This window comes from Hemiscyllium ocellatum, chromosome 22 (genome assembly GCF_020745735.1).
Source record: "Hemiscyllium ocellatum isolate sHemOce1 chromosome 22, sHemOce1.pat.X.cur, whole genome shotgun sequence".
Classification (NCBI taxonomy): Eukaryota; Metazoa; Chordata; class Chondrichthyes; order Orectolobiformes; family Hemiscylliidae; genus Hemiscyllium; species Hemiscyllium ocellatum.
Genome location: NC_083422.1, coordinates 47,282,979 through 47,300,119, shown reverse-complemented (window position 1 = coordinate 47,300,119; position 17,141 = coordinate 47,282,979). Strand labels below are relative to the sequence as shown.

The 17,141-nt window shown below is 45.0% G+C and overlaps 1 protein-coding gene across 1 annotated transcript; it reads right to left on the bottom strand.

The window, feature by feature from the left end:
- Nucleotides 1–5,656: 5,656 nt before the first annotated feature.
- Nucleotides 5,657–14,480, bottom strand: LOC132826504 (calcium homeostasis modulator protein 3-like). The gene is made up of 2 exons (XM_060842466.1): nt 13,926–14,480; nt 5,657–6,801 (listed from the first exon to the last, which is right to left on the bottom strand). The coding sequence occupies exons 1-2, from the start codon at nt 14,478–14,480 to the stop codon at nt 6,343–6,345; spliced, it is 1,014 nt and encodes a 337-aa protein (XP_060698449.1). The 3' UTR covers nt 5,657–6,342.
- Nucleotides 14,481–17,141: the final 2,661 nt, after the last annotated feature.

Here is a 17,141-nt window from a genome sequence, read left to right as displayed (position 1 = left end):
ACCAGACCTGGACACAGTATTCCAAGTGCAGTCTAACCAAAGTTTTATAGAGCTGCAACAAGATCTCACAACTCTTAAACTCAATCCCCCTGTTAATGAAAGCCAAAACACCATATGCTTTCTTAACAACCCTGTCCACTTGGGTGGCCAATTTAAGGGATCTATGTATCTGCACACCAAGATCCCTCTGTTCCTCCACACTGCCAAGAATCCTATCCTTAATCCTGTATTCAGCTTTCAAATTCGACCTTCCAAAATGCATCACCTCACATTTATCCAGGTTGAACTCCATCTGCCACCTCTCAGCCCATCTCTGCATCCTGACAATGTCCCACTGCAGCCTACAACAGCCCTCTATATTGTCAACAACACCTCCAACCTTTGTGTCATCTGCAAATTTGCTGATCCATCCTTCAATCCCCTCATCCAAGTCATTAATAAAAATTACAAACCGTAGAGGCCCAAGGCGAAAGCCCTGTGGAACACCACTCACCACAGACTTCCAGGCAGAATATTTTCCTTCTACTACCACTCGCTGTCTTCTGTTGGCCAGCCAATTCTGTATCCAGACAGCTAAGTTCCCCTGTATTCCATTCCTCCGGACCTTCTGAATGAGCCTACCATGGGGAACCTTATCAAATGCCTTGCTGAAGTCCATATTCACCACATCCACAGCTCGACCCTCATCAACTTTTCTAGTCACATCCTCAAAGAACTCGATAAGGTTTGTGAGGCATGACCTGCCCATCACAAAGCTGTGTTGACTGCATTTAATCAAGCCTTGCTCTTCCAGATGGTCATAAATCCTATCCCTCAGAATCCTTTCTAACACAGAAAGCAGCATGGTGGCACAGTGGTTAGCACTGCTGCCTCACAGCGCCAGAGACCCGGGTTCAATTCCCACCTCAGGCGACTGACTGTGTGGAGTTTGCATGTTCTCCCTGTGTCTGCGTGGGTTTCCTCTGGTGCTCCGGTTTCCTCCCACAGTCACAAAGATGTGCAGGTCAGGTGAATTGGCCATGCTAAATTGCCCGTAGTGTTAGGTAATGGGTAAATGTGGGGGTATGGGTGGGTTGCGCTTCGGCGGGTCAGTGTGGACTTGTTGGGCCGAAGGGCCTGTTTCTATACTGTAAGTAATCTAAACCTTGCAGATGACAGACGTGAGACTTACTGGTCTGTAATTGCCGGGGATTTCCCTATTTCCTTTCTTGAAGAGAGGAATTACATTTGCCTCTCTCCAGTCCTCAGGTATAACTCCAGTGGAGAGCGAGGATGCAAAGATCTTCACAAGTGGTGAAGCAATTGCATTTCTCGTTTCCCAAAGCAGCCGAGGACAAATCTGGTCCGGGCCTGGCGACTTGTCAATCTTAATGTTTGGCAAAACTTTCAGCACATCAGCTTCCTCTATCTCTATCCATTCCAGCATGCACACCTGCTCTTCAAAGGTTTCATTCACTACAAAGTTCGTTTCTTTCGCAAAGGCAGAAGCAAAAAACTCATTTAGGACTTCCCTTACCTCCTCAGGCTTCACACACAAATTCCCTATGCTATCCCTGATCAGCCCTACTCTTTCTTTGACCATTCTCTTATTCCTAACATAAGTGTAAAATGCCTTTGTGTTCTCCCTAATCCGTTCTATCAAGCCTTTCTCGTGCCCCCTCCTGGCTCTCCTCAGCCCATTTTTGAGCTCCTTCCTCACCTGCCTGTAATCCTCTAGAGCTGAGCTTGCCCCTAGCTTCCTCCACCTTATGTAAGCTACCTTCTTCCTTTTGACGAGAAGCTCCACTGCTCTCGTCATCCAAGGTTCCTTTATCTTATCCCTTTTTGCCTGTCTCAGAGGGACGTATTTATTCATCACTTGCAACAACTGTTCCTTAAACAGTCTCCACATGTCTATAGTGCTTTTACCGTGGAACAATTGCTCCCAATCTATGCTTCCTAACTCATGTCTAATCACATCATAGTTTCCTCTTCCCCAATTAAATATCCTCCCATTTTGACCAATCTTCTCCTTCTCCATAGCTATGTAGAATGTGAGGCAGTTGTGGTCACTATCACCAAAATGCTCTCCCACCACAAGATCTGATACCTGCCCCGGCTCGTTTCCAAGCACCAAGTCTAGAATGGCCTCTCCCCTCGTCGGCCTGTCAACGTACTGAGTTAGGAAACCCTCCTGAACACACAAAAACAGCTCCATTCAAATCTTCTGCTTGAAGGGGGTTCCAATCAATATTCCAACCAAAACCCCTATTCTCTGAGGAGGAGACCTTTAAGTTGAGAAATTGGAGAGGTGGGGGGGGAGTGTGAGGAATGTGATGTGATTTCATTTGTTGACTGAATCCTGTTTAAATTGGAACATATTTGAATATATTGGAATAAACGTGAAGTCTTTGAATGACAAAGTCAATTTCCTGATTTGAAATTTCCCTATAATTTAACATGACCTTCCCCAATGACAAATGACAGATTCTTTCCTGTTTTCATCTTTAAAGATATATTTTCACGATGGACGGACACAACTTATCAAATCTGATTCAATAAAATTGCAAGAATTTCAAACTAGATGTCTGTCCTTCCCTTTAAATGGCTCCACCATCCCATAAATAACACCCCCCTCCAGTAATGGACTGTTCTTCCAGTAAATATGCTCTCCACCCATCAAATACACCTTCCTCTCATTAAACACACTTGCTGGCCAGCGAATAGTGTCTGTTCGATTCAGTTAAAATTCAAAAGCATGAGGAAGTTATGGATGATGGAAGAAATTGAGTTTAATTCAGTTCATGTTTCTGCTGCATTGCTGCTCAGAATCATCCAATTCCTTTTGTAAATCACGCTGAGGTATCCACCACATCTTCCTGACATCAATGCTGACGTTTACTTTCTTTATTTTATGGCATGTGGATATTGCTGGCAAGGCCAGTATTGATTACCCAGAGCCCTTGACCTGAGTGACATGCTTTGTCACTCCGTTAAGAGTCAACCACATCGCTTCAGGTCTGGAGTCACATGTAGGCCAAACAGGGTTAGAGCAGCAGATATCCTTCCCAAAGGGGCTTTGGTGCACCAATGGGTTTTAAATAAACTTCATAATCAGATTATATTTACTTAATTTAAATTCCATCAGATGCTGGGGTAGGATTTGAACCCACAGCTCCTACAGCATTAGCCTAGTGTTTAAGATTATTAAATGAGTGACATTACTGTTGTGTTATATACTTGGCCTTACTAAATTTGGGAGAAGATAGTTTACATCCCTCATTAGGTGCATCCCTCAGTAATCCTTGCCATGCGTACAACAATCCATGCCCTGTATACAGTAATCCATGCCCTATGTACAGGAATCCGTGCTGTGTATACAGGAATCCGTGCTGTCTGTACAGGAATCTGTGCTGTGTGTTCACCAATTCATGCCCTGTATGCAGCAATCCATGCCCTGTATACAGGAGTCTGTGCTGTCTGTACAGGAATCCTTGCTGTAGGTCCAGCAGCCTGTGCCTTGCCTACAGTAATCCATGCCATCTGTACAGTAATCCATGCCCTGGTTACAGGAATTCATGCCCTGTGTACAGGAATCTGTGCTGTCTGTACAGGAATCCATGTTGTGTGTACAGCAATCCCTGCCCTGAATACAGTAATCTGTGCTACGGTGTGCAGGAATTCCTGCCCTGTGTACAGGAATCCATGCTGTCTGTACAGGAATCTGTGCCCTGTGTACAAACTCTGGTCCATGCCTCTTCTGCACAGGACATTGTATCTGAAAACTGCTGGAGCCAGATAATGGTGAGTGTATGATATGCTCCAATACTCAAGGTGCCGTGACCTCCAGCTGTTTGCATACAGGTGACACTGATGTTTAATGTCAATATGCAAACATATGTAAATTGACCTGGGACACCTGCAGGTATTAGAGTCACCACATCATCACCCTCATTATTCAGGAGTTCCGAGCCAGTTGCATCAGTCAATCAGTTTATAGGTATAGCTCAATCCCACTCAACCTGTTAGCTCCATATCCCTCAAGCCTTTCCCCATCAGAAACCAATTGAACAGCTTCATGACAAACCTTCCTGAAGAACAGTTATGTCGCACTCAAAAACACAACTCTGTTTCTCTCTGCCCAGAATCTACCAGACCTGCTGAGTTTCTCCAGAATTTCCATTTTTGACCAGAGAACAGTATTTTGTAACAGATACAACTGATTTGAAGATAGACTTGTGAGTTAACGATACTTCCTATACACACAGAACTGCACAAGGAACAAACATCCAGCAATATCACCCTGTGACAGGACTAGTGACCTCTGACATTATGGCACTCCCTCAGTACTGACCCTCTGACAGTGCAGCACTCCCTCAGTACTTACCCTGAAATAGTGCAGATCTCCCTCAGTACTAACCCTCCAAAAGAGCAGCATTCCCACAGTACCGACCCTGCGACAGTGCATCACTCCCTCAGTACTGACCCTCTGACAATGCGTTACTCCCTCAGTACTGACCCTCTGACAATGCGTTACTCCCTCAGCACTGACCCTCTGACAGTGCAGCACTCTCTCAGTACTGACCCTCTGACAGTGCAGCACTCTCTCAGTACTGATCTTCCGATAGTGCGGAACTCCCTCAGTATTGACTCTCCAAAAGAGTAGCACTCCCTCAGGACTAATTCTCCAAAAATGCAGCACTCCCTCAGTACTAACCCTCCGAAATAGCGGCATTCCCACAGTACCAACCTTGCGACAGTGCATCACTCCTTCAGTGCTGACCCTCTGACAGTGCAGCACTCTCTCAGTGCTGACCCTCTGACAGTGCAGCACTCCCTCAGTACTGACCCTCTGACAGCACAACACAACCTCAGTATTGATCTTCTGACAGTGCAACACTCCCTTAGTACCGATTCTGTGACAATGCGGCACTCCCTCAGTACTGACCCTCCGACAGTGCAGCACTCCCTCAGTAGTGACCCTTCGACAATGCAGTGTTCCCACAGTACTGACCCTCCAGCAGGCCAGTGTTCCCTCAATAGTGATTTGATTAAATCACGAACAATAGCATTTTTTCTTTCACCTAGTAGACTTTATTATCAGGTTTAACACATTGTTTCATACAGAAAGCAGAGATTATGAAGAATTATAGAATTCAGAAATGAAAAGTGACATTGTCATTATGAAATTCTCCAAAATTCAGCACTCTCCCTGCCAGCACTGGGAATACCATCCTGACCCCAATGGGTGTTACTGGGAGCTGTGACATGTTCATCATGCTGTGTCACCTTTGCGTATGGTTCAAATGGAAACAAATGTCAAACTGTCTCCAAGGTCTCCCTGCCAAACACTCTGTCTCTCTCTCTATCTCTCCTTCTTTCTCACCTCCTTCCAATCTTCTCTCTCACTCTGTGCTCTCACCTGTTTACTGTCTCTGTCTGTTTCCCAGCAGGAGAGTGGAGTTAAAGGAGTGTTCAAGCCTGTGTATATCAGTCATCATTGGCTGTGAATATATACCTTGTTATCTCACTCTCTTTACCCAATGAAAGACAGAAACACACAGAAATTATGAGAGAGTGCGAGAAATTCAAAATTATATAATGACTTGTTTTCCCCCTTTCCTTAGCTTCCTCACTCTTTTTTTATTTCTGTTTTGCTCCTTTTCTATTTTGCTTTTTTCCCTATGTTCGTTCCTAGTTCTCATTTATCAGCGTGTGCCTCTCTCCCCAGTACAGACAGGAGAGTGACTGGTGCAGGAGAGTCGAGAGTGTGTTGCTGGAAAAGCACAGCAGGTCAGGCAGCATCTGAGGAGCAGGAGAATCAACATTTTGGGCACAAGCCCTACATCAAGAAAAGTAGGAGAGTGACGGGTTCAGGAGAGTGACCAGTGCAGGAGAATGACCAGTTAAGAGAGTGACCAATTCAGGAGAGTGATCAGTGCAGGAGAGTGACCGGTTCAGGAGAGTGACCAGTTCAGGAGAGTGATCAGTGCAGGAGAGTGACCGGTTCAAGAGAGCGACCAGTTCAGGAGAGTGATCAGTGCAGGAGAGTGACCAGTTCAAGAGAGTGACCAGTTCAGGAGAGTGACCAGTTCAAGAGAGTGACCAGTTCAGGAGAGTGATCAGTGCAGGAGAGTGAGCAATGCGGGAGAATGACTAGTGCAGGAGAGTGACTGGTGCAGAAGACTAATCTACAAGAGAGTGGCCATACAGTGGTGTGAAGGGAGCGGCGGAGGTGATAGTTACTGGACAGTGATCCATTGGGGAAGGAGTGAGTTTGTTTTCGGTGTTTGGTTGCCTGGTAAAGGCTCCTTTTTTGAGGGAGCTGGTCAGAGAGGCAGCATGACTGAGGTAAACGTGCTCCTATAGCACAGTGTGTTTGACAATTCTGTGTGGGGCTGTGGGTTGGTGCTGCGGCTGTGGTGAATTCCTGCTTGTACCTGGGTCAGTATTCACTCGGTACTGATTGACAGGCCTGATATTCAGTGGGGGTTTAGTGTTGAACCACTCGGTCAGGAGGTTATCAAGTTGCTCCTTGTTTGTGATGCCATGAAGTGGGTCTCCCTCAGCCCACCTCACATGGTTAGCATGGCAATCTGTCTGGAATCCATCCCGCATGCTGTCGAAAAACTGGATGACATAGTGATGAGCAAACCCTCGAGCGTGTTCACAACAAGCCTCTTCAAACACCTTCTGCTCGATGTCAATGTAATTGCTCCAGTACCTACTCTGCAGGTGGGTGGCGTATTTGGAACAGGGCTTGAGGCAGCGAGAGAGGAACGCAGTCAGGATCAGAACCAGGAGGATGGTCCAGCCGAGAGCCTAGAGACAACAAATAACAAACAGCCATTGGCACAACAAGAGTCAACCTCATTGGGTCAGTTCAGATGCTGAGGGTCTCCTAACTCCACCCAGTCACAGTACACAGTCACACACACCCTCACACACGCACGCACACACACACACTCTCTCTCACACACACACACACACACCCTTACAAACTCACACACACACAGTCTCACACACTGTCACAAACTCTCTCACACACACACACTCTCTCTCACACACACACAATCTCACACACACACACACACCACACACTCACACAGTCACACACACACAAGCACACTCACAGACACAAACACAGATACTCACACACACACACACAAACACAGATACTCACGCACTCAAACATGCACACAAACACACACTTTCACACACGTAGACTCACAACACTCAGACACACATGCACTCTCACACACACAGACACGCACTCACACACAAACACATAAACACACAAACACACACGTGGCACACCACACAAACTCATACACAAACACAGATACTCACACACACACACGTGCACACAAACTCACACAATCGCATACACATGCAGACACACACGCGCAGATATACACACGCACGCACTCACACACAATCACACAGACACACATATACACTCATAGACACACACACAAACACACACACACTCACACACAGATGCACACACACACAAATATATACACACACACAAATATATACACAACAAACACATACACCCTCACTCAAACAGACACTCTCTCACACTCTCACACTTACACACACACACAAACTCACACAGTCACACACTACATTCCCACCTCCCACTCCCAACAGGCTCAGCAGTATTTGTAAGAGAGACAGTCCCACATTTCCATTCCCCTATGTGTTAGGAAATGCTCCCTGATGTCACCCTGAATGGCCAGACTGGATGTTCTCCCTCAGCTCTCCCCCATTGTCTGAAATCATCTCAGCCCCAACCTGACTGCATAGAAGATTATAAAGGTCAAAGGTTCAGTGACTTGATTCTGAACTTCAAAGTAAATGTGCATTGCAGGAGAGATGACAGTGAGGGAGGGGAGAGTGAGAAAGGGGAGAGGAGGGAGGAGAGAGTGAGAAAAGGGAAAGGAGGGAGAGACCATGAGAGAGAGGAAAATGATGGAGGGAAGAGTGAGGGAGGAGAGTGAGAGAGGGGAGTGAGAGAGGGGAGAATGAAGGAGGGAAGAATGAGAGAGTTTTCTAACTACATTTGAATGCCATTTGGCACTTCCATTACTCCAAAAGAGACAGACAGAGTGAGAGAGTCAGTGACATCAGAGTGGGAGTTATTGTGGGTGATCTGCCTGACCATGGAGGAGGAGACAGGAAAGAAGATCACTTAGTCCAGGATGCGAAGCCAGGGAAGCTGCGAGAGAGAGCTCACCAGATTCACCTGAAGCTGACAAAGAGAAAGATGCAACTGAAGATGGCTGAAGTCAAATACATGAGCCATATTCCAATAGTTAAAGAGATTGTCACTGAGTGAGAACTGCAGAAGAGATGCAGCCACCAACAAATATCAAAACAGTGCAACAATTTGTTAAATACATGAACTATTTAGCAAAGTTTTGGCTTAATTTGTCATTCGAATATGAACTTGCACACAAGCTCTCTGCTAAATGTGTTCAGTGGTATGAGCACACAGAACAAAGAGCTGCTTTCTCTGTAATTAAACAATTAGTGACAGCAATGCCCACACAGAGATATTACAATGTCAATGATCAAGTCAAGTTGTAGTGTGATGTCACAGAGACAGTGTTCATGCAGCAAAGAAAACTAGTTACAATTGCATCCAGGTATTAAGGCAAATGGAATGATGCTTCATAAAGATTGAGACAGAGCGCCTGATTTGTCAACATTTTAATCAATAACTGTTTGGAAGAAAGAAATGGACAGTAGAGTTCAACCATAAGTCACTTTAAAACAACTTCCACAAACCACTTCTACCTGCTCCAAAGTACATTACTTTATTTGTAGTAACCTTTGTTGAAGATATGTTTGATTTGTAAATATATTATTATTATCATATTTGGCTGTTGGAGTTTAAAATAGTGGCACATGAGCAGGTTAGTTCAAATGAAGTCTTTTTTGAAAAGATAGTTACTAGATAAGGAGCTCTTCCAGAACAGTAACCTAATCCAACATTTATCAGAGAACAGGGAACCCCTTGGATCATTAATGGAATATTGCTTTGAATGTGGTGTTCTTCAATAGGTATTGTAAACATTGAAGATCTTAGTTTGATGAGAAATTCTTCTTGTAAGAAGAATCAAGCATTATTCTTAGTTTAATAAACCCAAAGAATGAAGAATTTTAAGTAGATTTTGTGGCAATCTGACTGGAATTAGAAACAAATATAATTTCTCATCCAGAAACGAGTGTAGGCCATTTCATGGTTACCTCAGTAGAAAAATTTAGTTTGTGCAACTTCCAGACCAGGAGTGTTGGTTAGAGTTCTGTAAGTTATTATAGGTTGAGAACATCTAAGCTCTCAGTTTTGTGAGTGTTTGTGTAAGAAGATCCTATGTTTCATAAAGAAGATTTGGGGAGTAACAGATGAGTCAAATTTAAAGAATTGGCTTGGAGGATTTCTCTACATCTGAGAGTCTCTGTAATGGAAAGTGTCAGGAAATGGATTGAGACTTTGTTTTAAGATCTTTCAAACAGTGCTCTATATTTAGATAGTTTAAAACATTTTATTTCTTTTCCAAAACAAACATCTGTTCTATTGTTAAAGAAATTCTGCATTCACAAGTAACTAAGTTTCAGTGGATGATCATCACATTATCTAAAAATTTTTAAAAATATGATCTATCAAGCAAGATTTCATTTTGTGATCTGACTTATCCAATTATACTATCAGCTGGGATGATAGCAGATAGAACTTGGAAGTGATGTCCAAATAAGGGAAACAGGTGTAAGTTACTGATATGCTGCCATGTGCAGCACTCCCTATGAAGAAAGCTGAGAAAGTTAATATGGACAATGAAATCTTTCTGATTTAACAAAACACAACAGCATGAACCACTCTGAATCTCATCAACCCAGCAGAGACACTGAATTTGAAAGATAAGAAAATTGTTCAAACCAAGCAAACTACACAACAAACACAGCCTTCCAATTGTTCCAGAAAGTAATGAGAGTAAAACCATAGCCTGAAAACATCAAGGCCAAAGCTGTTCCTACTCGGAGTATTAGACATTGAGAAAGATTGGTAGCCCAACTCGAACATGCCGACTAGATATCCCAACCCAATCTAGTCCCACCTGCCAGCACCCAGCCCAAGTACCTCCAAATCCTTCCTATTTATATACCCATCCAGATGACTTTTAAATGTTGCAATTGTACTAGCCTCCACCACTTCCTCTGGTAGCTTATTCCATACACGTACCACTCTCTGTATGAAAAAGTTGCCTCTTAGGTTTCTTTTATATCTTTCCCCTCTCACTCTAAACCTATGCCTTCTCGTAATGGACTCCCCCACCCCAGGGAAGAGACATGGTCTATTTATCGTTTCCATGCTGCACATGATTTTATAAACCTCTATAAGGTCACCCCTCACCCTCCAACACTCCAGGGAAAACAGCCCCAGCCTGTTCAACCTCTCCCTATAGCTCAAATCCTCCAACCCTGACAACATCCTTGTAAATCCTTTCTGAGCCCTCTCAAGTTTCACAACATCTTTCCGATAGGAAAGAGACCAGATTTCACGCAATATTCCAACAGTGGCCTAACCAATATCCTGTACTACCGCAACATGACCTCCCAACTCTTGTACTCAATACTCTGACCAATAAAGGAAATCATACCAAATGCTTTCTTCACTATCTTACAAAGGAGGGGAGAGTGACTAATGGAGGGGAGCTGAGGGACAGAGCGGTTACACAGGTTAGAGGTCCTATATCAGGAGCCCACTGGGGAGACAGTTTGATGAGAAGAATCTGAGAATGATGGATGGGGAAAGTCAGAATTGAGGAATGAGAATGGTTAATAACATTAAATTAAAGAAAGCTGGTTTACTTGTTGGACAAGCAACCCAGTCACAGCAAATACAACTTTGTTCAAATGACAGCCCCATAACAGCCTTTAGTATTTACAGTTTCATCACTGAGCATGGAGCTAACTCAACATCCCGGGTGTGTGTGGCTGAACAAAGAGACCTTGGAGTGCACCTTCATAGCTCCTTGAAAGTGGAGTCAGAGGTAGGTAGGATAGTGAAGGAGGTGTTTGGTATGCTTTCCTTTATTGGACAAAGTATTGAGTATAAGAGTTGGGAGGTCATGCTGCAGGTATGCAGGACATTGGTTAGGCCACTTTTGGAATATTGTGTGCAATTCTGGTCTCCTCCCTAACAGAAGGATATTGTGAAACTTGCAAAGATTCAGAAAAGATTTGCAAGGATATTGCCAGGGTTGGAGGATTTGAGCTATAGGGAGAGGTGGAACAGGCTGGGGCTGTTTTCCCTGGAGCGTTGGAAGCTGAGGGCGACCTTGTAGAGGTTTATAAAATCATGAGGGACATGGATACGATAAATAGCCAAGGTCTTTTCCCTGGGGTGGGGAGACCAGAACTAGAGGGCATAGGTTTAGGGTGAGAGGGGAAATGTTTAAAAGGAACTTAAGGGGCAACTTTTTCACACAGAGGGTGGTAGAGGCCAATCCAATTACAACATTTAGACCATAAGACCATAAGACATAGGAGTGGAAGTAAGGCCATTCGACCCATCAAGTCCACTCCGCCATTCAATCATGGCTGATGGGCATTTCAACTCCACATACCAGCGTTCTCCCCCAGCCCTTAATTCCTCGAGACAACAAGAATCTATCAATCTCTGCCTTGAAGACATTTAGCGTCCCAGCCTCCACTGCACTCTGTGGCAATGAATTCCACAGGCCACCACTCTCTGGCTGAAGAAATGTCTCCACATTTCTGTTCTGAATTGACCCCCTCTAATTCTAAGGTTGTGTCCACGGGTCCTAGTCTCCTCGCCTAACGGAAACAATTTCCTAGCGTCCACCCTTTCCAAGCCATGTATTATCTTGTACGTCTCTATTAAGTCTCCCCTTAATCTTCTAAGCTCCAATGAATACAATCCCAGGATCCTCAGCTGTTCCTCATATGTTAGACCTACCATTCCAGGGATCATCCGTGTGAATCTCCGCTGGACACGTTCCAGTGCCAGTATGTCCTTCCTGAGGTGTGGGGACCAAAACTGGACACAATACTCCAAATGGGGCCTAACCAGAGCTTTATAAAGTCTCAGTAGCACAACGGTACTTTTATATTCCAACCCTCTTGAGATAAGTGACAACATTGCATTCGCTTTCTTAATCACGGACTCAACCTGCATGTTTACCTTCAGAGAATCCTCGACTAGCACTCCCAGATCCCTTTGTACTTTGGCTTTACGAATTTTCTCACCATTTAGAAAGTAGTCTATGCTTTTATTCTTTTTGCCATAGTGCAAGACCTGGCATTTGCTCACGTTGAATTCCATCAGCCATTTCCTGGACCACTCTCCCAAACTGTCTAGATCCTTCTGTAGCCTCCCCACTTCCTCAGTACTACCTGCCTGTCCACCTAACTTCGTATCATCTGCAAAGTTCGCTAGAATGCCCCCAGTCCTTTCATCCAGATCATTAATATATAACGCGAACAGCTGTGGCCCCAACACTGAACCCTGTGGGACACCGCTCGTCACCAGCTGCCATTCCGAAAAAAAACCTTTTAAAAGGCATCTGGACAGGTATATGAACAGGAAGGGTTTCGCGGGATATGGGTCAGGTGCTGGCAAATGGGACTAGATTAATTTAGGTTATCTGGTCAGCATGGATGAGTTAGACTGAAGAGTCTGTTTCCTTGCTCTACACCTCTATGTCTCAATGACTCTATGAATTAACATTTATCAGCTGCTGATTACAGCTCTCTCTGTGTCACTCAGCTGTTTTCTCATCTATAACAGGCTAGAATTGGGTGAGGCAGAGGACATGTACTAACATTTCACCCCATGGATTTCAGCTTCTCTCCAACCTGACAGAGTGTAGAGGTTACCAATCAGAGCATGAGATTGGACAGACTGCCTGTTCCCAGCAAGTGGGTTTCGATTTGAGCCTAATGTTCCTGCCACTGAAGTTCCTCTGATTCACTCGACCAAGACACGCCCTGAGTAAATCTCCCACTGAACCTCCTCTGCTCTGTGGAGGATAACCCAGCTACTGTCATCTCTCTGAATTCACCGAGGTCCAGACTGTGGGATGTCATGGGGCCATTCGGCCCGGTTGCTTGCCTGATTACCTACACACCCAGGTGTCCTTGGAGAGGGAATAGGCAGCATCCACTGTCCAACTAGAGACCTGTAGCTGGTGGAAACCACGGGGAGGGGGGGTCTAGTGTGCATTGATAATCACCACAATGATATTTTAATTTGATTTTGCTCATTTAAATTTTGAATTTTTTATTTTTATAGTGATCCTTTCAGGGGTCTGCCACCCCCTAATTTGGACCAATTTGGTTTGATTAACAGTTTCGGCACTTTCAAACAATCTGTACCATTCTCGTAAAGTGGGGGTGGTGGTGTTAGAGGTAAAGGCTGGAAACCTGAGCTCAGTGCTCTGTGGAGATGGGTTTGAACCATGGCAGATGGCCAAATTTGAATAAATAATATCTGCTGTTAATCGTCAATCGTTGTAAAAACACTAATGCCCTTCAGCGAAAGAAATCTGCCAACCTTTCCAGGTCTGGCCTCCATGTGACTCCAGACACACAGCACTGTCCTCTGGGCTATTAGCAATGGGCAATAAATGCTGGCTTAGCCAAGAGATGTCCACATCTCATGACTGAATAAAACATAAATTGCCCATGGTGTTCAGGGATGTAAAGGTTAGGTGCATTAGTCAAGGGTAAATATAGGATGGGGGAAATAGGTCTGGGGGGGGTTATTCTTCAGAGGGTCAGTGTGGACTTGTTGGGCCAAACAGCCTGTTTCCACACTGTAGGGAGTCTAAAAGAAAATCTCCTGGACACCCATACACCCCTCTGCATTGACGTCTTGCCTACATTGAATATGATCCCATTTGAGGCCGGCTTACCTGGGATACCGAGCGGAGGTACCTGTAAACCGCTCTCCTGGGGAAGCTGGGGCTGTGTTGAAGCTGGTCAGCTGTGAGGTCCTTGCAGGGCACTTTGGACAGAAGGATCAGCAGATCTTCTCTCGGCCAGCTGCTTATGTTGACAAATGGACCAGGATCCACTGAGGTACTGAAAGCACAGAGAATGCATTTGCCGTCCAACAAGGCAACGACCAGCCAGACCACAGGAGCAATGGCGGCTCTCTGGACCACGGCGAGGAACATGTAACGCAGTAACGTTGGGTTCTTGGTTCTCTGGCCCTCCGGCCGCAGCCATTCCTCCAGCATCAACAGCGAGTGTTTGTTGACAATAACACCGCAGAGGAAGAGGATGATGGGTGGTATAAACATGACCCCAATCCCATAGATTGTGTTGTAGATGGGCAAACACGGACAGACAAATTGAAAAGAGCTGTAGATCCGCACACTTGCCAAGGCCAGGATCCCACAAATCCCGTTCATCACCGACTCCGAGTTGGATTGGAAGTGGCGGAAGATGCTGATGAAGCGATCCATGGTGCTCAATTTTGGGAGCAGAGCTGAGAGACAACAAACCGTCAACTGAGAATTTGACTTTCCACTGAGGGCTTGGCTGCTAGGCTAACTCTAACCCACCCCTCTCACACTCAGATTTGCTGACATTTGCTTTAAAGTGGCCAACCCATTGGTCGAGGAGCTGTCACTCAAAGATGGAGCCGTGTGGGTGCAAAGGGCACACCTGTCCACCAGATGGGGCTGCTGAACAGGGATTTGCATTAAAGTGACTTTGTGGTCTCAGTGTGAGTGTATGTGGAGCAAATCCATTGCACATTGTCATGGTGCGGGGCAGCAGCCCATTATTTCTGACATAGCACCATCAGAGAAAACAGGGTGGTCGGAAATAATGTGCAAGGGTATGGAGGAAAAGCAGGAGATTAGCACTAGGATGCTCGTTTGGCGGGCCAGTGCAGGAACAATGGATCGAATGGTCTCTTTCCATAAGTGTGTGATCACATAGGTAGGAAGAGCTCAGTCAACATCAAGAACCTGTATTTATATAGCACCTTTACAATTTCCAGGGTATTGGAGAGGAGCATAAGTTCACCATAAAAACAGAAAGTACTGGAGAAACTCAGCAGATCTGGCAGCATCTAAAGAAAGAGAAACAGTGTTAACATTTCATGACTGATATGATTCTTCACAGTTTAAGGGTTTGTGAATCTGTTTTGTATGCTGCAGAGTGGGAGGGGAAAAGCAGATAGAACAGGTTATGAAGGTTCCCAGAGCAAAAGGCAAATGGGATGTTAATGATGGTGAAGAGAACGAAGAGATGTGAAAAGGGCTGTAAGTGAAAGTGGGATAAGGAGAAAATAGCTGAAAATGTGTTGCTGGAAAAGTGCAGCAGATCAGGCAGCATCCAAGGAGCAGGAGAATCGATGTTTCGGGCATGAGCCCTTCTTCAGGCCTGAAATGTCAATTCTCCTGCTCCTTGGATGCTGCCTGACCTGCTGCGCTTTTCCAGCAACACATTTTCAGCTCTGATCTTCAGCATCTGCAGTCCTCACTTTCTCCTAAGGAGAAAATAGGTCTACTCTCCTAAGAGCAAGGTCACGAAGACACAAGCAAGACACGTGTGTGTATTTATGAGTTTTTGTCTGTGTGTGCACGTGCTTGTGCTTTTGTTTGTGTATGCACGTGTGCGCTTTGTGTGTACGTGTGCATACTGTTGTGTGTGTTTGTGCATGTGTATGCTGTGTGTGCATACATGTGCACTGTGCATCAGTGTAGTTTTGCATGTGTGCGTGCTTGTGTGTGTATCAGTGAGTGTGGGGGTGGAGAGGTGTTAGAGATGGGGTGAGACGTATGTTGGAGGATGTAAGAAATGTGGAGGATACAGAGGTGGATGCTCTGAAATTGTGGAATCCAACGTTGAGTCCTAAAGGCTGTAAGGTGCTGTGCCAGAAAACGAGGTGCTGTCCCTGTGGCTTGTTCTGAGATTCATTGGAATACTATAGCAAGCCCAGGGCAGAAATGTTTACTTGGGAGTATGGCTGTTTATTCAAATGGTCTGTACAGACAGATAATCATAAGTTTTGGTCATAAAGACAGATTTAAGATGAGGGGATAATTCCAGAGCTTTGGAACTCAGCAACCTGAAGGCAGGGTCACCAGCAGTAGAACAATTTATATGATGGATGATCAAAAGGCCAGAACTGAAGAAAGGTAAAGATCTTGGAGGCTTGTGGAACAAAAGGAATATTTTTATCAAAAAGATTCACACAAATATTAAAATCTAAAATGTAACATTGCCATTGCAACATTCCAGTGTTAACCCTTTGTGTTTGCAAGGCTTGCTTTAAGCAGTCTGTTCCTCTGTCACACTGAAGCTGCCCGACCCACTGAGTATTTCCAACATTTTCTGTGATGATTTGATATCCTTATGCCTCTCTGTTATATTCAGTTTGTCTTCACCTTATGAGTGGGATGTTGAACACTTTGAGATCAACCTGGCTAATGCTGCTTCTAGTCAGTCTCCGGGAGAGGATTGGAGATTATCTAGTTGCATCAACATCACTTTCTTCTTTAGATGGTATGGGTGGTAATGTTCGTGATTCAGAGCCAGTGGAGTCAAATTCCACTGAATTTAATTCAAGGAAATACAGTGTCCAGAATTGACCCCCACTGCGCACCCCCTCCCCCCCCCCCCCCCCCCAACCTGAGACTAGGTCTGACTATGGCTCTGCAAATAACTACCTTGGTGTGCTGAAGGGGTTGCAGTCTGACTCGTGAATCAGCCCAGATTGCGACCTTGGCTCTTTTTGGAACTGCAGAGATTCTCACTGCTGCTGCCGAGAACCACAGATGGAAGCAGATGCGGTGACTGTCTGTGCTCTGACACTGTCAGGCCAATTCCAACTTGCTCATTGCTCCCCTGTAAATTTAGAGAGATTCAACCCTTAATCCCGAAGCTTCTCTCTGACCAGCCAGCCTACCTAATCCCAGGTGCTGGCCTGCTATTGATGCGGAATATCCTGATTTTGAACAGAAGGGTGTCCCTTGAATTCTCCCACCTCTTTACATCAAGAAATTCTGAAAAATTATAATCAATGTATTTTTTTAATTCATTCAGGGAATGAGGGTGTCATTGGTGAGGCAGCATTTATTGCCCATCCCTAATTGCCCAGAAGGCAGTAAAAA